Source organism: Lampris incognitus, chromosome 17, assembly GCF_029633865.1.
Source record: "Lampris incognitus isolate fLamInc1 chromosome 17, fLamInc1.hap2, whole genome shotgun sequence".
In the NCBI taxonomy this organism is placed as follows: Eukaryota; Metazoa; Chordata; class Actinopteri; order Lampriformes; family Lampridae; genus Lampris; species Lampris incognitus.
In genome coordinates, this window is record NC_079227.1 from 29060071 (window position 1) to 29084330 (window position 24260).

Here is a 24260-nt window from a genome sequence, read left to right on the forward strand (position 1 = left end):
AGACAGCCCCCAGAAGTTCATTGGTCATCTGTACATTGGTACTTCCACATGCTTTGTACGTTGTGGAAGATATTATTCACAGTGGCACAATTCACTTATCCCTGTCGGGAAACTGCAGTGTACAACAGTAGCAGCCATCAATGTAAATGTAATGAGGTGGTAAAAGAAAGAGGCAAGTTAGGAGATTAATGACACAGTGCCACAAGAGTCTATTGTTACCATCGCAATCTAACAGTGGTAAATGTAGATGGCATAAATCTCTATCTACACTTAGACAGACAGACAGACAGGCAGGCAGATGTTGACTTACAGACTTAATCTACCCCATCTACTGAGAAAAATAACTTAATGTCAGCATTACATTGTTATAAGGAAGATCACAGCTGCTGTTCCTGCATAAGAGCTATTATTGATGGGTAAAAGTATGTTTGACTGTAGATGTTTACAGACAGTGCGCCATAGTCCCTTACTGATAGGAGCACTGCTGCCCACAATGAGTGCAGAAAGAGCAAGTGGTTGCTGTAAGTGGTCAGGTTGGCAAAGTACCCACTTCACTGGGAGATAGGCACCCAGGTGCTATTTCATTGTGTGGGTTGCGCCCACGTGGAAAGACACACACACACACACACACACACACACACACACACACACACACACACACACACACACACACACACACACACACACACACGCTGTGACTCAGCGAGTGTGGCGGGTTTTCGTTTGAATGGGAAATAACGTTAACGTGGATGATGAAGCTGGGAGAACAACTGGGGTATCAAAACCTATCATGTTGACCAAACAGTAACGTTACAGCTGCAGACCCCCCCCCCCCAGAAAAACAAAACAAAAACGTCACCTCCGTGACTAAAAAACGGAACTGCCAAAAATATGACGAATGTCATAATCCCCCACGGAGAGGAAGGGCGTTTTATACTAAAAAAAAGTTATAAAAAAAAAAAAAGAAAAGAAAAAGACAATAGGGTTACATCCCGGTGTGGGAGGAACAGTAGCGCGGCGGAAGTGCAGGTGCAGCATCAGCGGCATCAGCGGCAGCGGCGGCACCTTAACAGGACAACAGTAGTTGGTAGTAACGCAGCGGGAGTGAGACAGGCTTCACGGGCTGGAGACAAACTGTCATTCCCGACCGACGAACACAGGGATAGCCCTTAAACCTCTCATCAGCGACGGGTCTGCGGGCACATCGACATGGCTCTGAACCAGAACCACTCGGAATCCGGTGGAGTCATCATCAACAACAGTGAAAGGTACCGTTAGCCTGCCTAGCTATCTAGTCCGGTTAGCCGTACTAGCTAGCGCCGTGAGTGACGTTGTAGCTAAAGCTAACGCGCCAACCCTTGCTCTTTCTATTATCGCTTGCATTGTGACTGCACTAGTTAGAACGTCGCCGTGGCTGACAAGGTGATTTGAAATCTGAAAGATTTCTGCACCCCCTCCTCTCCCTCTTTCTTCGTGCCTTGTTATGGCTGAGGTACACCCATTTTCACATTTCTGGATGACTCGCTTGGTACTGTCATGCCATTAACAACAACTTTGTCAGCAGTCAAGAGTTCAGTCCCTGCAGTGCTGCTGCATGTGCTGTGTGTGATCATCATGACAGCTTCATAACAAGCCACTGCATAGCGTTGGTAGATCATGATCAAGTCAGCATAACATGACTAATCACCAGTGGCTGCTTTTTCTCGAACATACTGGAGTCTAAAGTTAGAACTCATCGTTATAGATCATTAGCAGGCCAAGCCTAATCCTTTTACTGTGGAGCTGTTTACAGTAAGGTAGTGCTTAGCTGGGTTTTGTAACTAGACAGTTGCACAATGCCTCATGATCTCATGGACATTGTTCTCATCAGACGTTATGAACACTTCGATGGAGGATGTAATTGACAAAGTAAAATATAGATTAGCAACAAGGTAGCATCAGTAGCAGTTTTGTAGAACTAAAATGGAAACTTAACCTCATACATTACTGTACATACCAAGGTGAATTTTCCTATTTGCTATTGCACTATGCCATCTCAATTGATTTTGATCATCTGTGTGTATTTTTATCTCCAGTGTGCTGATGAACCATGATAATGTTGAGCTGCTTTTTTGTGATGCTGACAGCCTCCCCGAGTCCTTTAGGAAGAGTAAGAAGGGAAGCGTTTACTTAACTCCCTACAGGGTAAGACATATAATGTAGACATCTTAGGTTTTGTTTAGCATCAGCCTCGCATGAAAATATCACACAGACTATTGAAACCAACTGTATAAAAATGAAATTTTGCAGAGATGCTCCTAGATCTGCTTCAGGCTATTATTATAATAAGGCTCCTAAAAACACGGCAGTTTCTTAGGATATCTTCCAAGTTTTGAAATACACCAGAGAAAACATGTATCTGAGCTTGACTCTGAGTTGCTTCCAGTTGCTGATGTTTAAGGTTTTCATCTCTCAGGTGATCTTCGTGGCTAAGGGGAAAGATGCTTTGCAGTCCTTCATGATGCCCTTCTACTTGATGAAGGGCTGTGAGATCAAACAGCCTGTGCTTGGGGCCAATTACATCAAAGGCGCAATCAACGCTGAGCCTGGAGGTGTGTATGTGTGTGTTTGCTCACATATGTGTATTGCCTGGGTATGTGTATGCTTGTGCATTCAGTTAGTTTGTGCTAATGCACAAAAGAGATAGCAGTTACTTCATTTTAAAATATAAAACATTAAAATGTGAACTGTTTGGTACACAAATGTGGTTGGTAGTACATTCAGCTTGGACTGCTTTTGGTCATTTTCTTGTTCTTCAAGGTGGCTGGGAGGGCTCTGCTACCTTCAAGCTGGTTTTTGCTGCCGGAGGAGCCATAGAGTTTGGACAGTACATGCTGCAGGTTGCAGCTCAGGGTATGATTACAAACCATTCAACAGGACCGTTGTTTAATCTCATCTAAGTTACTGGAATCACGCATAATTTGCACTGTTACTTTTCTTGCCTTGTGTCTTTCAGCTTCCAGGGGTCAGCCTGTGACTGCTGGGTTTGGTGGCTGCCCTTACATGGCTAACGGGGCCTATGCTTGTCCCCCTCCCCCTGCCAATGGGATGTACCCTGCTGGACCTCCACCTGGCTACTCCTACCCCAACCCACCTCCTCCTCCAGGTACACACTGCCACAAATTTTGCTGTTATCAGCAAGAATTTTAGTGGCAGTCTCGAAGATTCTCATTTAAATAAATGTCTGTTATTTTCTTTCCCTGAACAAGGTAACAGTATCAGCCACTGATAAAAGCCGTTGCATTTGCAGTAACACAGAGAAATACAAACGTCTGTCTGTGGCGACATTCCCCGCCAAAATCCCAAGCGTCACAAAGTTAGTGACATGTTTTACGTCAACCAGCAGCGGTTGGTCCACCAGAGAGGATAGATGGAACAAACGCTGTTTTCTGGTGGACAAACTTGTTAGTGGCTTTGAAATGACTCTTGGGAGAAATGTATGCCAAAGAAGAAGGCAACTGGAATTTTGAATCTTCGAGATTGCCACTAAATACCTTTGACACATTTGATTTTTTTCCTGATATCCAGGGGGGGAAAAATAACTTCATTATAAGTCTTTGGTCATGTTTAAACCATTGATGCTTTTGTCAGAACCAGTAAAACATGTAATTTTCTCTCTTGTGGGGGGAAATAATGTGCATTAATATTGCTAGCCAACGAAAAATAGATGTAGTTGCTTATTCTAAGCTGTATATTCGGCAAAATATAAAACATGTAAAAACGTTTTTGTGGTATTTTACATAGCAACCATGACCAAATTGCTGTGCAAATACCACACAAACATCTCTAATCTAAATATTGCACATGAGAATGTGACTCTAAAAGTGAAAAAAGTAATACATAAAAGACTTGACATTGTAGGTCTTCACTTGATATTGTAGGTCTTCTTGGATTATTACAATAGTTATAATAAGCTTAATTTTATAGCAGGCAATGTGCATAACAAATTAAAAAACACTTACCCATGCATACATACGTACAATGGGGCTGTTAAAAATGTACCATCCTTCTTTCTATGTGACAATGCAGGCCTGATTAATGGTCTCCCTGAAGGATCTCTTTATGCTCACTTGTAAAAACATTAAGTGCTTTACTTAATATGTTTGTCGATGAAAACCACCCCAAAAAAAAAAAACCCCACTGGTAAATCAAGCTTTTGTCTCAAGGGACAAATAGTTCGCCATGTTTTGACTTTTTGCGAGTCCCTTTTCAGACATAATGGTCTGAAAAGGTTTGACAGTCAACTGGGGGGTGGGGTGGGGGGTACAAAGTGTCCTCACATATTGTTGATTTAAGTAATTTGGGGTTCTCTTATGAAGATATGGCTAATTTGGCACCGTCCTTTAATCTGATGTTGTATTACCTTAAAGCGTTCAGTGACTTCTCATGGCTCGTGTAAGGTTAAGCTTTATGTTGTCTACAAGGTAGCGCCTTTGTACCAAGGGTGTTCAAGGATGTCAGAAGATGGCTATCTTGATGATGTGAACTGCACATCTATTCCTCTCTGAGTCATTGCTAGACTGTTTGTTTTCCACCATGCCGAGCCACACACTGCCCCTCATGTATTATTGCACACACACCGTATCAATGTCAGCCAAACTGGGCTTTCCAGTAAACCTAACATATGACTAACATACTCCTCTTCTTCAGGTGGATTCTACCCAAATCCCCCAGCTTTTGATGGCCCTGCAGCTTACATGCCTCCACCTCCCTACTCTGCCCCGCTGGGCCAGCAGCCCACACATGATCCAGACCTGCCCTCCACATCAGCAGGTGAAATGAATCAGCCACCAGTTTTTTAACTCGTATTCACTCTGAATGTGATCACAGTATTATTCAACTGAACAGTCGGATTACATTACACTGGAGTCTTGATTTTTATCTGGCAGAAGTGGAAAAACGTGAAACTGACTGCATTTGGTACACTTTCACATGTTGCACTTCCGCCAGTGTTTGGGTGGAAATTACAAAACATACTACATATTTATTCAGTCACTATCAGCTGTAGAAATTTAAACAAAACTGTCCTATTTTAATTTTATGTCCTTGTTTTCCTAACGGAATATTTTGGCAGCCGCCAGTGCCACTGAATGTTATATCTATAGCTTGTTTGATCCCTCTCATTTCTAATTTTAACCTAATTTCCTTTTTTCTCATCATTCAATTCATGGTTTTTCAGGCTGATATGCTAGTCTTGTGTCCAAGGGATTTCTCAAAAGACCATATTTAATTAATGCCAACCCCCCCCCTTCTCTCTCATTTTTAGCTGAAGCCAAAGCTGCGGAAGCAGCAGCTAGTGCCAGCTGTGCAACACTCCCTCCTACACATGTCTACCTACCACAAGTAAGTCTCCGCTTACTTCAGCTGACATTCTCAAAAGTATGTCTGAACAGGAAAAATTAGCAATGATCAAGATAACTTAATGGACTAAAACGGTTATGTTGCTGGTGGTTGTTGAGCCCAATGACATGTAGAATAGGGACACTCAGGGCAGGTTGAAAGAGGGCAAAACACAGCCAATAAATTTCGCCCAGGCTAGGAACGGATTATCGAATGTTTGTTAAAATGTGTTTCATCTCAAGTTGAAACTCTTTTCCCTTTACCAGGACAAGCCTCCTCCCTACTCTCCTCCTGAAGACAAGAAAAACCAGTAGACGTGCTTCATCCCACCTGCAACTCCGATTCCCACCTGTAACCTGTCTGATCTACTCCTCTGGATTACCTCCTCTCTTCTTCCTTGTTAACCAGATGCCACGAGGGCCAAAGTCTCCTCCATCTCACCGCCTCGCTTGTTTTCCTCTACTCAGACTCTTTTTCTATAACTCGGCCCGGTTGGTCTCATCTTCAGTCCCTCTTTTCTGCTTTTCACCTCCACTCGTATTTCTCTAACATTCCTTGTAATTGAATCGTAATGTAATTAGCTATGCTTGGTAAGATCCATTCTTTTGTTTGGCACATAAAAAGACCCTGACCTGAAACATAATTGACAACAGTATTAATCAGTCTTTGAAAGTTACGATGATTGTTGTCATGGGCCAAAGTTGTCTAGTTCACTGAAATTTTTGTAGCCCTACTTACTTACTAGTTGTTGCCTTGCAAGTTGATTAAAGCAGATGCATACTGCCACTCTAGGTGATGGAAATAACCATGCTTTAAAGCTCACTTACAGTTTTCTATGACTGTCTATTAAACTAGACTGAGGTAATTCCTTTGCTAATCTAGAGGCAAAATGAATGCAGTGTTTTATTTTTCTATAATTTATTTGTGTACAGGCTTTTAATATATCTACTTTGAAGAGGTGATATTTTCTCAGTAACACTAAACTAAAAAATAATGTGCTTTTGTAGATAGCTAATTGAAGGGTGGTCTGGTGTGTTTTGACATGTTTAGTGGATGAAAAGACCACTAAGATGAGAAAAATGTACAGCCCCAGCAGTGAATCCCTGATCCTGGATTAGGCTTAATGCGGGCCAGGGCGCCGAGGTACATACTGCTGGGAGGGATTATCTTTTCACTGTGTGTGAGAGCAGAGCAGTCCCCCCAATGATGTCATGTCCTGTTTTTCATTCTTAGGAACATTCTAGAACACGCATGGTCAAACTTTCATACGCTACCGGCCTGCTTAAACTCCTCACTGTTGTAATGTACATTTCAGTCTTCAACAGAGTTATTAAAAAGAATGCTGGTTTGTCTGAGGCCCGTCTCTTGTGTAACCGTTAAGTTTCTACTTTCTGTGGTTGTGTTTTTTTTTTCTTTTTTTCTGAGACTCGTTTGAGGTCAGGCTTCAAATCTGATCTGAGCACTTCCCTCTAACTAATCTATTCACTGTATCTGTAATAAAAGGCAGATGGCTGATTCTGTGCACTTTGAGAATGCTATGCATTGGGCCTGTTTGCTCTGATATGGCTGTGTGCATATTTATAAAGACCTATATTTATTCCCAACTAATTTATTGAGTAAATGATTTTCAATTGCAAAAGTCAATTGGACGAAACAAAGCATGATCTCAATTGCAAAAACTGCATGTATGTAAAGGACTGGATTTAATTAAACTGAACTGATTAATGTGACACGTGTCTCCGCGTGTTTATTTCTAGACTAGGCTTTGTATGGCTCTTATCAAATGTTGACAGGGGAGTTTATTGAATGTTCACTTTCAACACAGCACAGTGCAATATCATTAACATAGACCCAATTCTTGTCAGCAGGGGAGTTAAAGTGAAATGTCATTGAGTTACAGCAGTCCTGAAAAGGTTGTTTTTTTTCCCTTATTTCTCTGACAACAGTCTTAGACCCAACAGTTTGTGCTTCCAGTCGATGTGCAAATTCACAGCAGTACCCCAAACACTTATTGACATCTTGAGCCTCGTGGTCTTGATTATTCAAGAGTTAACTGTTATACTTTCGTAGTGCACATGAGTCAAAAGACCAATAAAACATAAATCATATATCACTTGTGCAATACAGCAGATTATTTTACAAGACTGCAGTTCACAGATTTGGGATTGCGATTTTCAGTGCTATTGATTTGTGCATTTCCTGTTGAAATCCCAAAATATAACGTAGCTCAAAAAGTGGTCCCTTTTCAGCAATATTTCTTAATAGTGATCCACAATCACGTAACCTTACTGTGTTTAGGATTTCACTAATTTCATTTATGAATAAATGAGAAGAGTTGTAAAACAACAGGACAAAATCCCATTCACATAACTATACCCTGGGATGGTTTAGTGTCCCATCCAAGCCAGATGACCAACTGACTTCCTTTCCTATGCAGTGGGATCTATTCCATTTCCAGAATGCAGAAGCGGACTGGATAAAGACAGTGTTCAGCCACAAGCTGGGATCCTGAGATGAACAAAGCAAGAGACACTTTTGGCTCTGACAAGAACTTACTGTATGACAAAATGCACAAAATAAGGTTTCAACACAGTGTCACCTATGAAAGGCAGCATCAGCTTGCTCAGTCTTACTGTGCATGTATTTTATGACCAACTGTAAGTGTGTCTGTGACAATACCATCTGTTTGTTCTGTTTCCAAGCTGGGTTCAGGGAAAACGAGGGGATGTCCAGCATTCATAGAAAGCTAGTATTGACAAAACAAAAAGCAGTTAAATTTCTATGTTCATGAGCTTTAGCTTCCTAGTCTGAGACAGCTAGCCTAGTGATCGTCTCTCCATCAGAGGAAGAGATTAAATTTCACTAAAAATGTAGACTCCTCCTATGAGTTCGATCAGTGCTCATGGTCCAGTTCTGTTTGCAAACGCAAGAAATGTGTTCATGATATTGTATGGATCACTGATTGCTGTATGATTTCATGATTTGAGCCATTTTGCCTCCTTCAAGGCCTAACTGTAAATGCCCACTGACCGGTGATTTGTTGCCGAGCAGTACATCAAGTACAATCTTAAAAAATCATGTGTAGAACAAGTAGGCTAAACATAGTGTTTATGTAGCAATGCTGATCTGTGTATCTTGCTCTTCCCTATCTGAAAAAGAAATCGTATCTACCTAAAACCCCAGATTATATCCTAAAAAGGGGAGAAAGTGCTGGCCTTTAAAACTAGGATCTCTACACCCTACAGCTATTCATGTTCAGAGTTCTTGACCACTGCCTCAAGTGAACTGTTGCCATAATGTAGAAAAACAAAACTAATTATCCAAAGGTCAAATTAGCCAGTTGCTGGGAGAGGATGCACCTTTCACACAGTCACTTCTAGTTAAAACAGGAAAATAAAAGCAGTTATAGATGAAATTAAGGAAAAAGGAAGAAAAAAAATCTCTTGAATCTCCAGTTAAGGGCATCTCCTACCCCAAGACAACTAGGGTCCATATTTAGTAGTACTTTCTTTTCAGGTTATCAGTTATCAGTGTAACCCTTCTTTATTTTCGTCCTACTCCTCATGAGCCACCTCATGTGGAGCAGAGGGTGATGCTGACGCCCTCCCCTATCCAACACGCGGGGAATAGCTTGTGAGTGAAGGCACAGTGGAATGCATGGAGCCGGGTCTGCCCATCTCCAAAATAGGTCAGTGTTCCTGCCTCGTAATCCAACAGCATGCCAATACGGCTGTGTGTGGAGTGGCCCGACAAGGTCTCCCTGCGGCCATTGTGCCAGGCGATGAGCTGCCCCTCGTCCAGCTGCAGGCTCCAAGAGAGCTCGTTCATCCCAACCATGCACCTCTTCCCTTTCTCCTTCCTGGGAATGGCCTCATAGGTTACCTGAAGGGAAATGGACCCGAGGGTTGGAGTGGCACAATGATACAATGGTGAAGGAGTGGCAAAAAAACCCAAACAAAACCCTCCTTCATTATGTTGACATTAAACACAGTTACATTCTCTCCCAAACAGTTATCTACGTGACGTGCTGAATTTTTTCCAGAACTGCTGAAAATGAAAATACTGCAAACTGACAGTGCCAGCATGTATCAATACTGTAATCACACTATTCAGTTAACAAGACCAAATGTTGCCTAGTAACAGCTGGACCGAAGTAGGTTCAACGTGCTTTTATGACAATACTGAGGGTGTGTTTAATGGTTGAGAATACCATGGAGGCTACCTTCTGGGACTGCTGGAAAATAATTTGTTCAGCAAGTAACGCGCCATCCCCAACAGTAGAAACACATTTATGCAGTCCATACCTAGATGGCTCACGCTTGCACAGTGTAATCTTACCACGTGCATAATGCAGTGAATGAGACCCCCTCCTAAAAATAAGATTCCTTTGAATAAGCAAGCATGGGGAGAGCATCTTATGAAATCCCTACCAGACTATTTGGTGTGAACGAAATCCCCAAGTGCAGTAGCAGAACCTGCCAGGTCAACTTACAAACTGCAAAGGGATTTTCTGCCAATGTTGTGCAGCTGTTGTTATTTGCAAAAGCATGAGTTAGGAGGGGTGGAGGGTTAAATGAAATCTCAATTACCTCATTAAGTGCTACAACTAAACGATTTAAAATGCTTTCTTACAATGTTCACAAAACTTTTAAGATTCCAAACTTTTATGACTGATGCTTTTTCAAATGACAGAATCTGCAATCACAAAATGCATGGCTTGTTTACCCCAAGGTAGGCCCAGGGCTTGGACACATCCAGCTCCCAGTAGTGCTGCCCATGGGTAAAGCCCTGAAAACACAGCACCTGCCAGGTGTGGTCAAAGCGGGCGTCGTGGGCTGGGACAGGACGCGGTCCGGAGGTCAGGTGTTCTGCCCTCCGGTTTTCCTGGGATAGGAGCAGATGACTGTTGGCTGTGCGAGGGTCAAAGGTCAGGGAACATCTGTCTGTAATGACAATTATCAAAATGGAATCAATGGCAAGATTAAAGGAAAGCCTGATGCCGATTCTACAGCAAGAGCTACAATAACTGGTTGGATCTCCTTAAACAACTCTTGTGCTGAAATATCATTGGCAAAAATGCCCAAAACGCTACTATTTGACACAAATTATACACCCATCCCCTACATTCCAAATCTAAATAGAAAAACAAAGACAATGGATGAAGTTGGCTTGGAATATAAACACTAATACATTAATTACTATTCCATGCTTGTAATATTGTTAAACGAGGCATTGAATTATTCTACTGTGGCAGATATTGTAAGCTGCTCTTCATAAGGGTGTCAGCTAAATGTGTAGAGTGTATAGGTAGTGAAATGTGACTTAATGCTTACAAGCACTGAGACCCTCCTTCCCACCAGGGTGGGATGGAGCAGCAGGGCTGGGGACCACAGCCAGGACCGGGCGCTTGTCCTGAGGTGAGGCTGGAGCCCACATGACCAAACATGAGAAAACAGAGTGAAGATAGGCAAAAGTGGCAGAAGAATGAACAAGGGATGAAGGGAAAAGAAACAGAAAATATTATTTTACCTTATTATTATTATTATTCAATCAATTTTTTGTTCCTCACTCTACAACCACTCAAAATCACCGCTGCTGCAGGCTCAAGATGTCTAACTAGCTAAAATACAGTTGAGAAAACGTCAAACCAGAACTCATGTCACCTTGCTTATCCTGACCCATGGCGGTGCTCACAGCTTTCTCGAGATCCTCAGATACCAGCTTGGAGACCCGAGAAAGCACATCTGTGACCCCATTTAGTCGCTCCTGCAGGTTAGGGGTTACATCTACAGGAATATCCTTGAAACGTGGAACCTCAACCAACACTGATTCCTGCCAAGAAATCGAAAGATTTTCTTGGGGTCAATGAACACAGGTTTTAGCCATTCAGAGATTCTAAGCTCTGGGGTGTTCATGTTTAGACTTCATAGAGACGGTAATGACAACAACAACAATAATAATAATAACAATAATTATGGGGCACTGATTGTAAAGTGGCGCATACTGAAATCAACAGCAACATTTTGCCACATTTAGCTCAAAAAGGAAAAAAACAAATTTAAAAAAGTGGTGTGAATTTTTAAAGCCACTTTTTTACCAAATTTACAGCAATATTTGTGCACTTTGACAAATTAACTTTTCTTGTAAAAAATAAAAACCTAAATGTTGAATGTTAAATCTAAATCCAAGTGTTAAATGTAAAATCGAATGTGAAATCTAAATGTAAATGTTAAATGTAAACGTTAAATCTAAATTTTAAATCTAAATGATTAATGTTCAACCTAAATGTTAAATTTAAATGTAAATGTTAAATGTAAAATCTAAATACTAAATGATAAATCTAAATCTTAAATCTAAATGGGTCGCTGAATGTAAAGCTAAATGTTTAGAAAATATGCAAATAGCCCACGCTCTATTGGAGTACAGCGCATAAAGCCCCGCCCACACCACTGACCAGGGATCAGTAGGAGAAACAAGGGGGCGGTGCCTTATGGCCTGCGTCACACGTGCCTCACCCCGCATTGGGTCGTTTCCCAACTTTCGGATAAACTCGCTAAACCGTAACCTAAAACGTTGTTTATTAACTTAATCTTTGTCTTAACCGCAAGATTAAACCTACAGTGTAACTTCAAACACAGATGATTTTTTTGTGATCATAGATTTACGAACTGATTTTTGCTCCTTGCTCCTTGTAATAAGTTTATTTATGTAGCACTTTTCTAAAATGTTACAAAGTGCTTTTCAAAAAAATAAAATCAGACAAAGCAAAAATAAGAGTAAGACCAAATAAAATGCTTTACATGCTTTAAGACCACCTCTATCATTCCTGTCCCCAAGAAAACAACACCCACGTGTCTGAGTTACTCCCGACCCATAGCGCCTCACCCCCATTGCCATTAAGTGCTTTGAGAGATTGGTTCTGGCTCACATCAAAAACATTATCCCCCCCCCCCCCCACATTCGACCCACATCAGTTTGCCTACCGTCCCAAAAGGTCTACGGAAGACGCCATTGCCACTGCCCTGCATTTTGTTCTGACCCACCTTCTGACACACTAAAAACACATACATCTGAATGCTGTTTACAGATTATAGCTCTGCCTTCAACACTATCATCCCCGCTAAACTAACCACCAAAGTCATCTCCCTTGGCCTCAACCCCTCCCTCTGTAACTGGACCCTGGACTTCCTGACCAACAGACCTCAGTCTGTTAGGTTAGGTGACTACAACTCCTCCGCCCTGACCCTCAGCACAGGTGCCCCTCAAGGCTGTGTTCTGAGCCCCCTCCTTTTCTCCCTCTTTACCCATGACTGCCTGCCAACTCACCCTTCAAATGTAATGACAAGTTTGCAGATGACACCACAGTCATTGGCCGTATCACCAACAATGACAAGACAGCCTACAGGGATGAGAGTCAGCACCTCACGTCACGGTGCACTACCAACAATCTTGTTCTCAATGTGCAGAAGATGAAGGAGCTGATTGTGGACTTCAGGAGGTCTAGAAGCTGCAGCCACTCCCCCATACACATCAATGGGGTGGAAGTGGAGCGTGTCTCCAGCTTTAAATTCCTTGGAATCCACATCAGCGCGGAACTTTCCTGGACATCAAACACCCAGGCCCTTGTGAAAAAGGCCCAACAATGCCTGCATTTCCTGAGGAGGCTGAGGAGCGCCCATCTAGCCCCCATAATTCTCACCAACTTCTACCACTGTACCAGAGAGCATCCTGACCAGCTGCATCTCAGTGTGGTACAGCAACTGCACATCAGTAGACCAGAAAGCTCTGCAGCGGGTCATCAAGGCGGCCCAGCATATCACCGGTACCCAGCTCCGTCATAAAAGACATTTGTCACAAAAGCTGCCTTCGAAGGGGTCTCAGCATCAGCAGAGATCCCACCCACCCCAACCATGGACTGTTCTCCCCCCTGTGCTCTGGGAGGTGGTACAGGAGCCTCAGAGCCCGCACTACCAGGCTCAAAAACAGCTTCTTTCCCCAAGCTGTTGCCCACCTGAACCTGGCTACCCACTGAAGGTCTGTGGATGTTTTTAAATATTTTTTACTCATGCTCTTTTTTAACTTATTTTTAGCTTTTGGTCTTCATCTGTGTATATCTTATATGTCTGTCTTGCACTGTTTGGCAAAGCCACAGCCCTTATTTCATTTTTACATGTGCCTGCACATATTGTCTTGATGACAATAAATTGAATTGAATTGAAATAAGTAAGAGAAAAAATAAACAGTATGAATAAAAACAATCAGACATTTGTAAAAGCTTTTATTTTAAAAAAAAAGTTTAAGATGAGATTTAGTTAACAGGAAGAGAGTTCCATAGTGTGGCGGCTCTAACAGCAAAAGCCCGATCACCCTTCGTAACAAACTGGAACCTGGGAATAACCAGCAGGGCTCCATCTGTAGATCTTAATGGTTGAGGGGGCATATACCAGGTCAACAAATCACAAATGTATGTGGAAGGAAGACCATTTAAAGTCTTAAAAGTGAGCAGTAAATTTTTAAAATCAATTCCAAATAGAACAGGGAGCCAGTGTAGGGAGGCAAGCACAGGAGTGATATGGTCATGCCTCTGTCCCAGCAATGAGCTGAGAAGCGGCATTTTGTACCAACTGCAGATGGTGGACGGAGCCCTTGTAATGTATGCTTTAAGCATGTTGTCAAACAGCCCAATGGTGCTCTGTAGTTACCAGGAAAATTCTCAACAACATCCTTAAATGCCTTCCATGCTATGTTGTCTGGCCCCACTATCAGATCTTCTAACACCCTGTCATTGATGACCTGTCTGATTTGTGGACCAACTAAAATGTCTTCCTTAATCTTGGCATCGGTTATTCTTGGAAACATCTGTCTTACATAGCAAAAATCCATCACCTTCTTTGTTCATTGCTTTCACAAAACTTTTCATCAATCCGAGTTTTATATGAAAAGGAGGCAGAAATATCTTCGTTGGGTCGACAAGTGGTCTATGTGCCACACTTTTCTGCTCTGGAACAAAATGCTTACGGAGCGGCCAGTTCTTTTTAATGTGATGTGACTCTTTAGCATGGCTATCCCATCCACAAAGGAAGCAACAGTACTTTGTATATCCAAGCTACGTTCCTAGTAACAGTGCCAATACTTTTAGATCACCACAGATGTTCCAGTTGTAATTGTTGTACTGTATCTGTTTCAACAACAGTTCCATGTTATTGTAGGTTTCTTTCATGTGTACTGCATAGCCAATGGCTACTGAAGGGTGGACATTGCTATTGTGTAACAGGACAGCTTTCAGGCTTAACTTTGACGAATCTATAAAATGATGCTATTGTTGTGGGTCATGCACATAACCCAAAGCCATGAACAATCCATCAGTGTCAGTGCAGAAACAGAGGTTGTCAACCTGCGTAAAGAAGTCTGTTAAATGTTCTTGACGGCTCCGAAAGATAGAAATTTTTGTACCTAGTGACAGCAAACCTCATTCTTGCAATCTTGAATAGCAATCTTGAGGAGTTCTGCTTCAGCTTTTGACAAATGTAAGACCCTGACCTGGTCATTTAATTCTGACTGTGTTATCAGATGAGGATAACCAGGCATAAAGGGTTCAACACCTGGATCAGTGTCATTTTCCACATCTGGTTCATGCATTGGGGCATCTTCATCTGCCTCTTCTAGGCTCCATGCCTGTAGTGGCTTCGGTACTGGCAAACTGTCATCATGTGGCACTGATCTGATGGCTGAAGGCAGATTGGGGGTATTCAATAGATTTCTTATTTTTAGTAGAGAAGCCAGATACATTGGTCAGTCCGTCATGTGATCCTTCTGTTCTCGCCATATCATTGGGACTGCAAATGGCATCGACTTCGAGTACCTCTGAGCCAAGCTCTCAGGTTGACTGCACGTTGCACAACAAATGTGAGGAGCCCAGGGTTTCTCTTGGTCACCAATTTTACATCCGAAGTAGAGCTCATAGGCTTTCTTAATAAGTGCAGTCACGTTGCGTCTTTGAGCCTTAAGCGTATACTCGGTACTGGTGTAACAGAATGTATCACAGCTGTATTATTTCTGCTGTATCTTCCTGAAGATAATAAATTCTATTGTTAAGTATGCTCACTTTGTTATTGCCTGAAGAACATGTGCATCAACATGCGTCCAAACAGCATCTGTAAATGTGAGCAGCTTTTACAGCCTGTCTACCAGCATCTAACCTGACTAAGCATGCCCAGGTATGCCTAAGACAACAGTGCATAGCACCTACACTGACTGCATGCCCAGGCACGCTTGGACTGACCAAAACAGCGTGCTTTGTGAGCAATACACTAGTAGACTTAAAATATGATGGGAAATGTAAAAAAAAATGTTATCTCTACAAAACAGTATGTGATAGGACATTTTAAAGGTGATTTTTGTGATCAGCAGCCCAAAATCCATAAAATATACCCAAAAGTGTTAAGGAATCAAAATCTTCACTGTCCAGTGAGACAGAATTATATTTTTTTTTTCTGGTTCCTTTTCAGAAATGGTGCTGAGCTTATGGCTCCTGAGGTATTTAATGTTTCAGTGACCACCAACAATGGTGTCGAAACCATGGACAAAAACCTCAAGGTTTTTTACCTGAAAATCTAAGGTACTGGGACTGTTTCATCTAGCTGAGACTATTGTTAGATTTTATTCCTGGAAAAAAAATAAATCAAAGATTATGAGAGGTTGAATTCCTGATATACAACAAGCCACAAAGGCTCCAATAGGGACGTACCAGTCTTCCTACAAAACCAGCCAAGAAATGTGGTTCTGCACTGTTTGAAGGGCACCAGTTCTGCTTCCCATTTCGGCGCCCAGGATATCATGGACAGAGATGATAGTACATGTTTAGTCAGGAGTCAGCAACCTCACATCTTTTACTCTGTGGATCTCAGAGGGCCATCGTGTGAGTGCGGAGCATCTCAGGTGTCTTTCCTACCCTGCAAACACGTCTGCCATTTTTAAATGCACCAATCACTCATTAGATTCTCTCCCTCCAATGTATACACAGTCTCCATATCTCACCCTAGACATCCTTTATGATAGAGGAGAGGTGGTGGATGGACTCAAAGGAGAGAGCATGATGGATGGATACAGAGGGGGAGGAGAGAGCATGGTAGATGGATACAGGGGAGGAGGAGAAAGCATGGTGGATGGAGTTAGGAGGACAAGAGAACACTGTTTATGGACAAATGGGAAAGGAGAACATACCACAGTGCATCAAATCTGCAAAACTTGCATTCAGAGAGGAAATGAAGTTAACTGATGATTCATATTTATTTGAAAACCTGGAGACATTTGATTGTATTAATTTCAGTGAGGCTATACACGGTGGGCAAAACCAGGGAATAAAATATCTAGCATAGAATTGTGTTCTAACAGATATTTCCTCTCGTCTTGCAGCCCAAGGATGTGAATCTGATCCTCTCCAAAATGTGCCGAAATCTATGTCAGGTAGAACATACATCTGTCAACACACTGGTAAGTCTGTAGTGGAGTGTTGTGTTACTAAAACATTGTGCCAAGAAAAAGACAGACTGCCCATAAGAATGTGAATTCACCTTTATGTATGCAGACATTCCACCGGCCTTTTTGCCTTCGCACTTCTTTATTCAATTAATGGACTGTATTTTTGTTTTGCCTCTTGCAGATGGGTGAGATGCTGCCGCAGCAGGAGAGATATACATGTGCCTCCACGCACACACACACAGGGAACTCTTCATACAGGCAGGATGTGAAATATGGTGGGGTATCAGTACATTGAAGATATGCATTCAATTTGAGATGATCTATTTGTGCAGATGTATGTAATATAGGAACGTATACATAATATTCTATTAAAGTATTCCTATAATTTGTATATTTGGTCTCGCATCTGTGAACATGGAAATAATTCTTTTGTGTGCCTTGTATACCCGTATAGGCTTAGCATCTTAATGTAAGATAAGGACATACCTGTGGAGACATGGAGGTGTTTAGGACAGATGGCAGTGGAGTTTTTAACTAGATTGTTTAACACAATCTTGGAAAGTGAGAGGATGCCTGAGGAGTGGAGAAGAAGTATACTGGTACCGATTTTCAAGAATAAGGGCGATGTGCAGAGCTGTAGTAACTATAGAGGTATAAAGTTGATCAGCCACAACATGAAGATATGGGAAAGAGTAATAGAAGCTAGGTTAAGAGGAGAGGTGACAATTAGCGAGCAGCAGTATGGTTTCATGCCATGAAAGACCACCACAGATGCGATGTTCGCTTTGAGAATGTTGATGGAGAAGTATAGAGAAGGCCAGAAGGAGTTACATTGCGTCTTTGTGGATTTAAGGAAAGCATATGACAGGGTCCCGAGAGAGGAGGTGTGGTATTGTATGAGAAAGTCAGAAGTTGCAGAGAAGTATGTAGGAGTGGTGCAGGATATGTTTGAGGGCAGTGTGACAATGGTGAGGTGTGCAGTTGGAATGACAGATGGGTTCAAGGTGGAGGTGAGATTACGTCAAGGATCGGCTCTGAAGCCTTTCTTGTTTGCAATGGTGATGGACAGGTTGACAGACGGGATCAGGCAGGTGTCTCCGTGGACTATGTTTGTGGATGACATTGTGATCTGTAGCAAGAGTAAGGAGCAGGTTCAGGGGAGGCTGGAGAGGTGGAGGTTTGCACTGGAGAGAAGAAGAATGAAATTCAGTAGGAGCAAGACAGAATACAGATGCGTGAACAAGAGGGAGGACAGCGGAATGGTCAAGATGCATGGAGTAGAGGTGACGAAGGTGTATGAGTTTAAATACTTGGGCTCGACTGTTCAAAGTAACAAGGACTGCAGAAGAGAGGTGAAGAAGAGCATGCAGGCAAGGTGGTGTGGATGGAGAAGTGTCAGGAGTGATTTGCGACAGAAGGGTACCAGCAAGCGTTAAAGGGAAGTTCTACAAGACGGTCGTGAGACCAGCTATGTTATATGGGGTTTTTGTAGGGAGTTGTTCCTTATCCGATGAGAGGGTCTAAGGACAGGATGTTGTGTTGCTGTTAAGCCCACTGAGGCAAATTTGTAATTTGTGATATTGGGCTATACAAATAAAATTGATTTGATTTGATTTATGGTTTGGAGACAGTGGCACTGACGAAAAGACAGGAGGTGAAAGAGTTTAAGATGGTAAGATTTTCATTGGAAGTGACGAAGGACAGGATTAGCAACAAGTATATTAGAGGGATAGCTCAGGTTGGACAATTTGGAGACAAAGCAAGAGAGGCAAGATTGAGATGGTTTGAACATGTGTGGAGGAGAGATGCCAGGTATATTGGGAGAAGGATGCTGAATATGGAGCTGCCAGGGAAGAGGAAAAGAGGAAGGCCAAAGAGGAGGTTTATGGATGTGGTGAGGGAGGACATGCAGGTGGCTGGTGTGACAGAGGAAGATGCAGAAGACAGGAAGAGATGGAAATGGATGATTTGCTGTGGCGACCCCTAACGGGAGCAGCCAAAAGTAGTAGCAGTAGATCTTGATGTAAGATAAGGCCCTCTGTTACTTTTAATGACATGTTTTAACAAACACCAATATATCTTAATACTATATATCACTTAACAGCATGGTGGAATAATAGACACTTATTGTGTAAATATGACACTTTGCAAACAACCTCTTCAGGTCAACACGTCTCACCTACATATCCACGATATGCACTTCCTCTTTTTAAACCAGATGTGCAATACAAATGTACAATTGTAAATACATACACAATTGCTGTATAGTGGTTACAAAGTATTATTGTTATAATTATAACATAAGTATATAAAATATATAATTAGATAATTAGATAATAGTATATATTTGAGTATAAAGTATATAATACCTAACCATAAGTTATAAAGTTATATTAGTATATAATATAACATATAAGCAATATATGAGCGTAAGTTATTAATTATTCAACCATAACAACATTCTGTATAGTAGTGACATACCTGTTGTGCATATATACTTACCACCAGTATTCTATTTATTATTCCATTTCTTTTTTCTTTTTCTTTGTTTGAGTGATATATGCAAGGGCTGGAAATTGCTGTAAACCGGAGTCAAATTCCTTGTGTGCATAAGCACAATTGGCAATAAAGTTGATTCTGATTCAAATTATGAGACCCAAGGAGTTGCAACATGCACTGCCTCTGGTGATTGCATCAAGTGAAATGTAGTTTGAAACTTTTCCATGCTAAGGACCCTGAAATAGATGGGCCAGAAACCTTTTGGTGTGGAACACTGCTACGTCACCCTGGAAAGAGGTATCCTACCCCTGGTATTAGAAGTAGGGAAGTGAGGAAGGTAGAGTGTATTTGGTCTGTGACCTGGGAGATGATGAAAATAAATTGCACAAAAATCCTGAATTATTTTGGTTGAATGAAAATGAGAAGTAGGACTGTGTGGCAAAGTATGGGCTAGTTTTATTTCTAAAGCTTGGAAAATTAGGCAAACTAAACTGAATAACACATGCATACAATATGAGATCAGTTTATTTGATGCATGTTAAGTATGAAGGCATACAGAATATACCATTCATGTTTTCCTATCATTTGTATATTTGATCTCACACCTATGTACATGGAAATGTATAGTCTGCCTTGTAAACCCGTTTGGGCTGGGCATCTACTGACGCAAGATACTACATTGATATCAGACTGTAGACTCCCCATCTGAGTAGATTTTTGTTGTTGGACATAATTTAAACCATTTAAATGTCAATACATTTTAGCGCTATTTAGTTGTTCATATTTTCCAGTACAACGTTATGACGGTCGATATGAGAATTTATCAACAGTCAAGTAAAAGTCATTTGAAACTCTGCAGGGAAATCTAGTCGCAGTTGCAGCCGTACCAGCAGTACAAGGAGCAAAAACCGAAGTGTATCTTCGTAACTTGATGATAGCAAAAAAGAAAAAAAATCCTCTGTTTGAAGTTACAGTTAGACGTGAGGTCTCCTGTAGGTTTAATCTTGGGGTTAAGGCCCAGAATAGGTTAACAATTTTTTAGGTTACGGTTTTGCTAGTTTATCCAAAAAGTTACAAAATTACCCAATGCGAGCTGACAAGAGCGCACATGAGGCACATAACACTGACACAGGCCATGAGGCACCACCCCCGTTTCACCTACCCATCACTGGTCAGTGCTGTGGGCGGGGCTTTACGTGCTGTACTCCAATAGCGCGTGGGCTATTTGCATGTCTTCTAAAAATTTAGCTCAACATTCAGCGACCGATTTAGATTTAACATTTGAATTTAACATCTAGATTTACCATTTAGATTTAACACTGATTTATATTTTTTACAAGAAAATATGACAAAGTTCACAAATGTTGCGGCAAATCTGGTAAAGTGACTTTAAAAAACGTACACCACTTTTTTAAATGTTGTTTGGATCTAAATGTGGCGAAATGCTGCTGTTGATTTCAGCGTGCACCACTTTACATTCCACGCCTCATAAATAATAGGTGACAAAAATACATTTTTTTCCACATTTCACAATATTTCTTTGACTTCACTTAAGCGTTCTAATACTCGTGCTGTGGCTTAAGCTGACATGTTATCCTGATGACCAAAGAAAAACAATGGGATCAGATTGAGCACAAATTAGCTATGTGATTACCCGCAATTATAAAGCAAGTAATTGATGTATTATAGAGAGAATAAGAGTTTATGAGGGGAAACCATTAATCTCCGTGTTAAAATTATATGTGTACATGTCCATGGGTATTTTGTGATCTCCAACTGTGTGCCAGGGAGAGCCATCTGTTTGCCAGTTTTTATTCCAACCAAACAGTCCGATAGCAGAGATGGGCACTAACAAGTGAAAGGAGCAGATGTAGTGCTTGGTAGGAGTAAAGCTGCATGCACGACTCTTTGTGGGAGTTCAGTGCTTAAGATGGTATCAGGGAACAAATAAAATGAAACCCTAATGTCAGTATAGGTTTAGGTCGTCTAAATTCATCACAACATTAGTTTTGGTTCTCAAGTGTCACTTTTGTCTGAGAGTACATGCCTATATAGTAGCCGACAGTCCTTGGACAAGGATTTTTTGATCTTAATAAAAAATGGTATCCTGCTACAAAGAGATCATTTTTAGCGTTTCGTTGTGTAATCAAAAATATTACTTGTATGCTAACCACAACTGTTACCATCCACAGGATTTTGTTCCCTAGTTGGATGAACAAATCAAAGATTTGTGAATACCTTTCAGAGAGAACTGATTTGAGTTGAGGCAAGTTTGTGGAGCTAGTTGAAGGGCATAATTTCACTCCTCCTACTACTGTAACAGAGCTTTCACCCATTGACATCTAATTAAAGATTGTCATTACATTTCTTCGGTCAGTGAAGTTCGTGTATGATGGATGCTTTGCTAAAGAAAGTAGCTATTTTCTAATAATTCAATTCAATTTTCGTTACCCGTTTTGTAACCTTTGGTTAACAATATGAGGTAAGCTTGCACAATCTTATTATCCAATTGCTCATGTCAGTAATGCCTCAACATTCCACATGAAGACAAAAGAGGTCAGGTAAATGAATCCATTATGACTGATAATGAGGACATCGTAACTAAAAGCTACGCCCTTCCCTGAGATTCATCTGACCACTGACTGCATAAAGACTGTGTCAGAGCCACCACATCTGCCCAGGCAGGAAGCTCCTACTAAAACCCTTGGTGACAATGTGATCTACAAGGAAAGGTATTGTTTTTTGGTCCTGTGACAACAGTACCCTGGCAACAACCGAATTGCAAAGACAGCCATGTGATCTAGCCAATGTTGCAAGAGCAGAGCTGCTTTTGAAGCCATCACAAGGAACACTTAAGTAAGGCAACTACTGCACATATCAGTGCCACAAGTTAACATAAAAAGAAAACATTCTTAGCAGAATTAAATTCACATCATTGAGTATCAATGACCTCAAGAACCCACCTTGTTGTCAACTTTGAACAAATGTTAGCGTCATTTAAAGCATCTTTTATGAACCCACTCAAGAGTTCATACAAATGTGTTTTGATGTCAAGGATCATATGACCAATTAAGTTTCTGTATGTACCTGCTCTACCTCCGCTTAATTAAGTTTTAACTTTATGTTTCTGTTATTGTCACAGATCTAAATGTTCAAGCTGTTGGTCATATCCCCACTACAATGTCTAACAGTGAAACTCAGAACACAGTAAGGCAAACCTTTATGAGCTGGGTGTCCGAAAGGTTGTGTAGGGCTGCAATTTCGTCTTGGCACTCTCGAAGTTTCTGGGCCCTCTCCTGAAGTTCATTTAGCCTGGCCTCTGCCTGGGAGCATGCAGCCTGTTTTTCCTCTTCAATAAAGTGCTCCGTTGCCTCTTGCTTCTCAACTAGCACTTTCATTAGCGAAGAGAATTTGGTATTCACCCAAGTTGAAGTCTGCTGTAGAGTCACCTATAAATATAAATGACTGAATTATGTACCTGCATGTTAAGGATAAGGGACATACATGGTTATACCAATAAGCCTTTCAGTCTTTACTTCTTTTCATACAAGGGGAAGGCTGTTTTTTTTTTTTAATGGACTGTCATGTTTACCTTCGCTTTGGCAATATTCTCCGTTAGTTCTCTAATATTTCTCTCCGTCTCTTCCATGAGTTTTCCCACCTCTGCGCTCTTTCTAGTCAACAACAGCTGTGAAGATGAATGCATCAGAATGAGGGTTGGGCTAATTGGGCTATTCTACATGTTACTAAAATCATAAATAATGTCAAGTGCTTTGACCAAAAAAACTTGGAGCTACATCATTTCAAACTTCCAAGTTTATGGAAAAACAAAAACACAGTGACATAAGTTGGAAAAATTTATCTTTTCACAGTACAATGCACCACATACCTCTTGATTCTCCCTCTCTGCCTCCAACAAGACTTGAACATGGTTCTTGCATTCTGAGATGGCACACTCGCAACACACAGACATTTTGTCCTGCTTGCAGTAATACACCAGCGGCTTCTTATGGCGATCACATAGAAGCATAGCTCTTGCACCCTCACTGACTCTCATAACGGTTTCTCTGCAAGAGGAGCTGGTGCTGTTTGCAGCCTCAGCCAGCATAGAGATGGACACGTTTCGCTTGAGAATGGGCCTGGCTGGAAATTTTTCATTGCAAAATGGGCACTGAGGTTCGACATCTGACTTGCTTTGTGTGTCCCAGTGACGCGTTATGCACTTTTTACAGAAGGTATGACCACAGGGGATGGTGACAGGGAATCGGAAATGGTCCAGGCAAATGGCACAGTTCAAATTTGAATTCGGAGACTCCATCTCTAGTGAAATAGCATCCACCTTAACTCTGTAAAAGAAAATGAGGATAGTCACGATGTGATTTAAGTGAGGTAAAGTAATTATCTTGTCGAATGTCTTTGACAGTTAATATTACACGTTAGAATTAATTTGTTAAGTACAGTATTGAATGAGGAAAGGGTAGCAAACCTTAGCTTAAATGGTTGACCTCAACACTGATAGCAAATAAGCTTCACAACAGCTTTAGCGCATTGCATGGCTGATCAGAAGGGGTCGTAACGTTAGCTAGCTAAAGCTAACACACGTTAACTTCGCCAAATAGGATGAGCTAACGTCAGCTAGCCTGAATTTAAGTCAGTCAACAGGGACAGTGGGAGGAATAAGTTATCCAAAAATATACGCACAATCGAAAAGGCAATACACGGCCGTAGAACGGACATTGTTGTAAAATTCCGCGACAACAGCTTCAATGTCCGACAGCAACAACAGCAAATCTATTCCTTACCGGTTCGACAAATTGATGCTAAATCATCTGAGTGTGGGAGCGCAGAGTACCGTCAGCCTCACCGGTGACGTCGCACGCATGATGCAGACGTCACTCGAT

The 24260-nt window shown here is 41.5% G+C and overlaps 2 protein-coding genes and 1 long non-coding RNA gene across 4 annotated transcripts; 1 reads left to right on the forward strand and 2 right to left on the reverse strand.

Annotated features, from left to right (window-relative positions):
* Positions 1-920: 920 nt before the first annotated feature.
* Positions 921-5784, forward strand: wbp2 (WW domain binding protein 2). Its single transcript, XM_056297176.1, has 8 exons — positions 921-1268; positions 2076-2184; positions 2456-2591; positions 2800-2892; positions 2996-3145; positions 4690-4812; positions 5306-5382; positions 5646-5784. The coding sequence occupies exons 1-8, from the start codon at positions 1210-1212 to the stop codon at positions 5691-5693; spliced, it is 795 nt and encodes a 264-aa protein (XP_056153151.1). The 5' UTR covers positions 921-1209; the 3' UTR covers positions 5694-5784.
* A 3149-nt stretch (positions 5785-8933) lies between these two features.
* Positions 8934-24223, reverse strand: trim65 (tripartite motif containing 65). Of its 2 annotated transcripts, none has more exons than XM_056297173.1 (8): positions 24162-24223; positions 23249-23705; positions 22952-23047; positions 22578-22808; positions 11043-11211; positions 10713-10802; positions 10105-10322; positions 8934-9261 (listed from the first exon to the last, which is right to left on the reverse strand). In XM_056297173.1, exons 2-8 carry the CDS (start codon positions 23675-23677, stop codon positions 8953-8955), a joined length of 1542 nt encoding a protein of 513 aa, XP_056153148.1. In that variant the 5' UTR covers positions 23678-23705; positions 24162-24223; the 3' UTR covers positions 8934-8952. The 2 variants fall into 2 exon arrangements, with proteins under 2 accessions (XP_056153148.1, XP_056153149.1); XM_056297174.1 differs by lacking the exon at positions 24162-24223 and adding an exon at positions 24061-24153.
* On the reverse strand, positions 14898-16986 carry LOC130127511 (uncharacterized). The gene is made up of 3 exons (XR_008811830.1): positions 16953-16986; positions 16127-16343; positions 14898-15107 (listed from the first exon to the last, which is right to left on the reverse strand). It is a non-coding gene; the product is annotated as an uncharacterized LOC130127511 (long non-coding RNA).
* Positions 24224-24260: the final 37 nt, after the last annotated feature.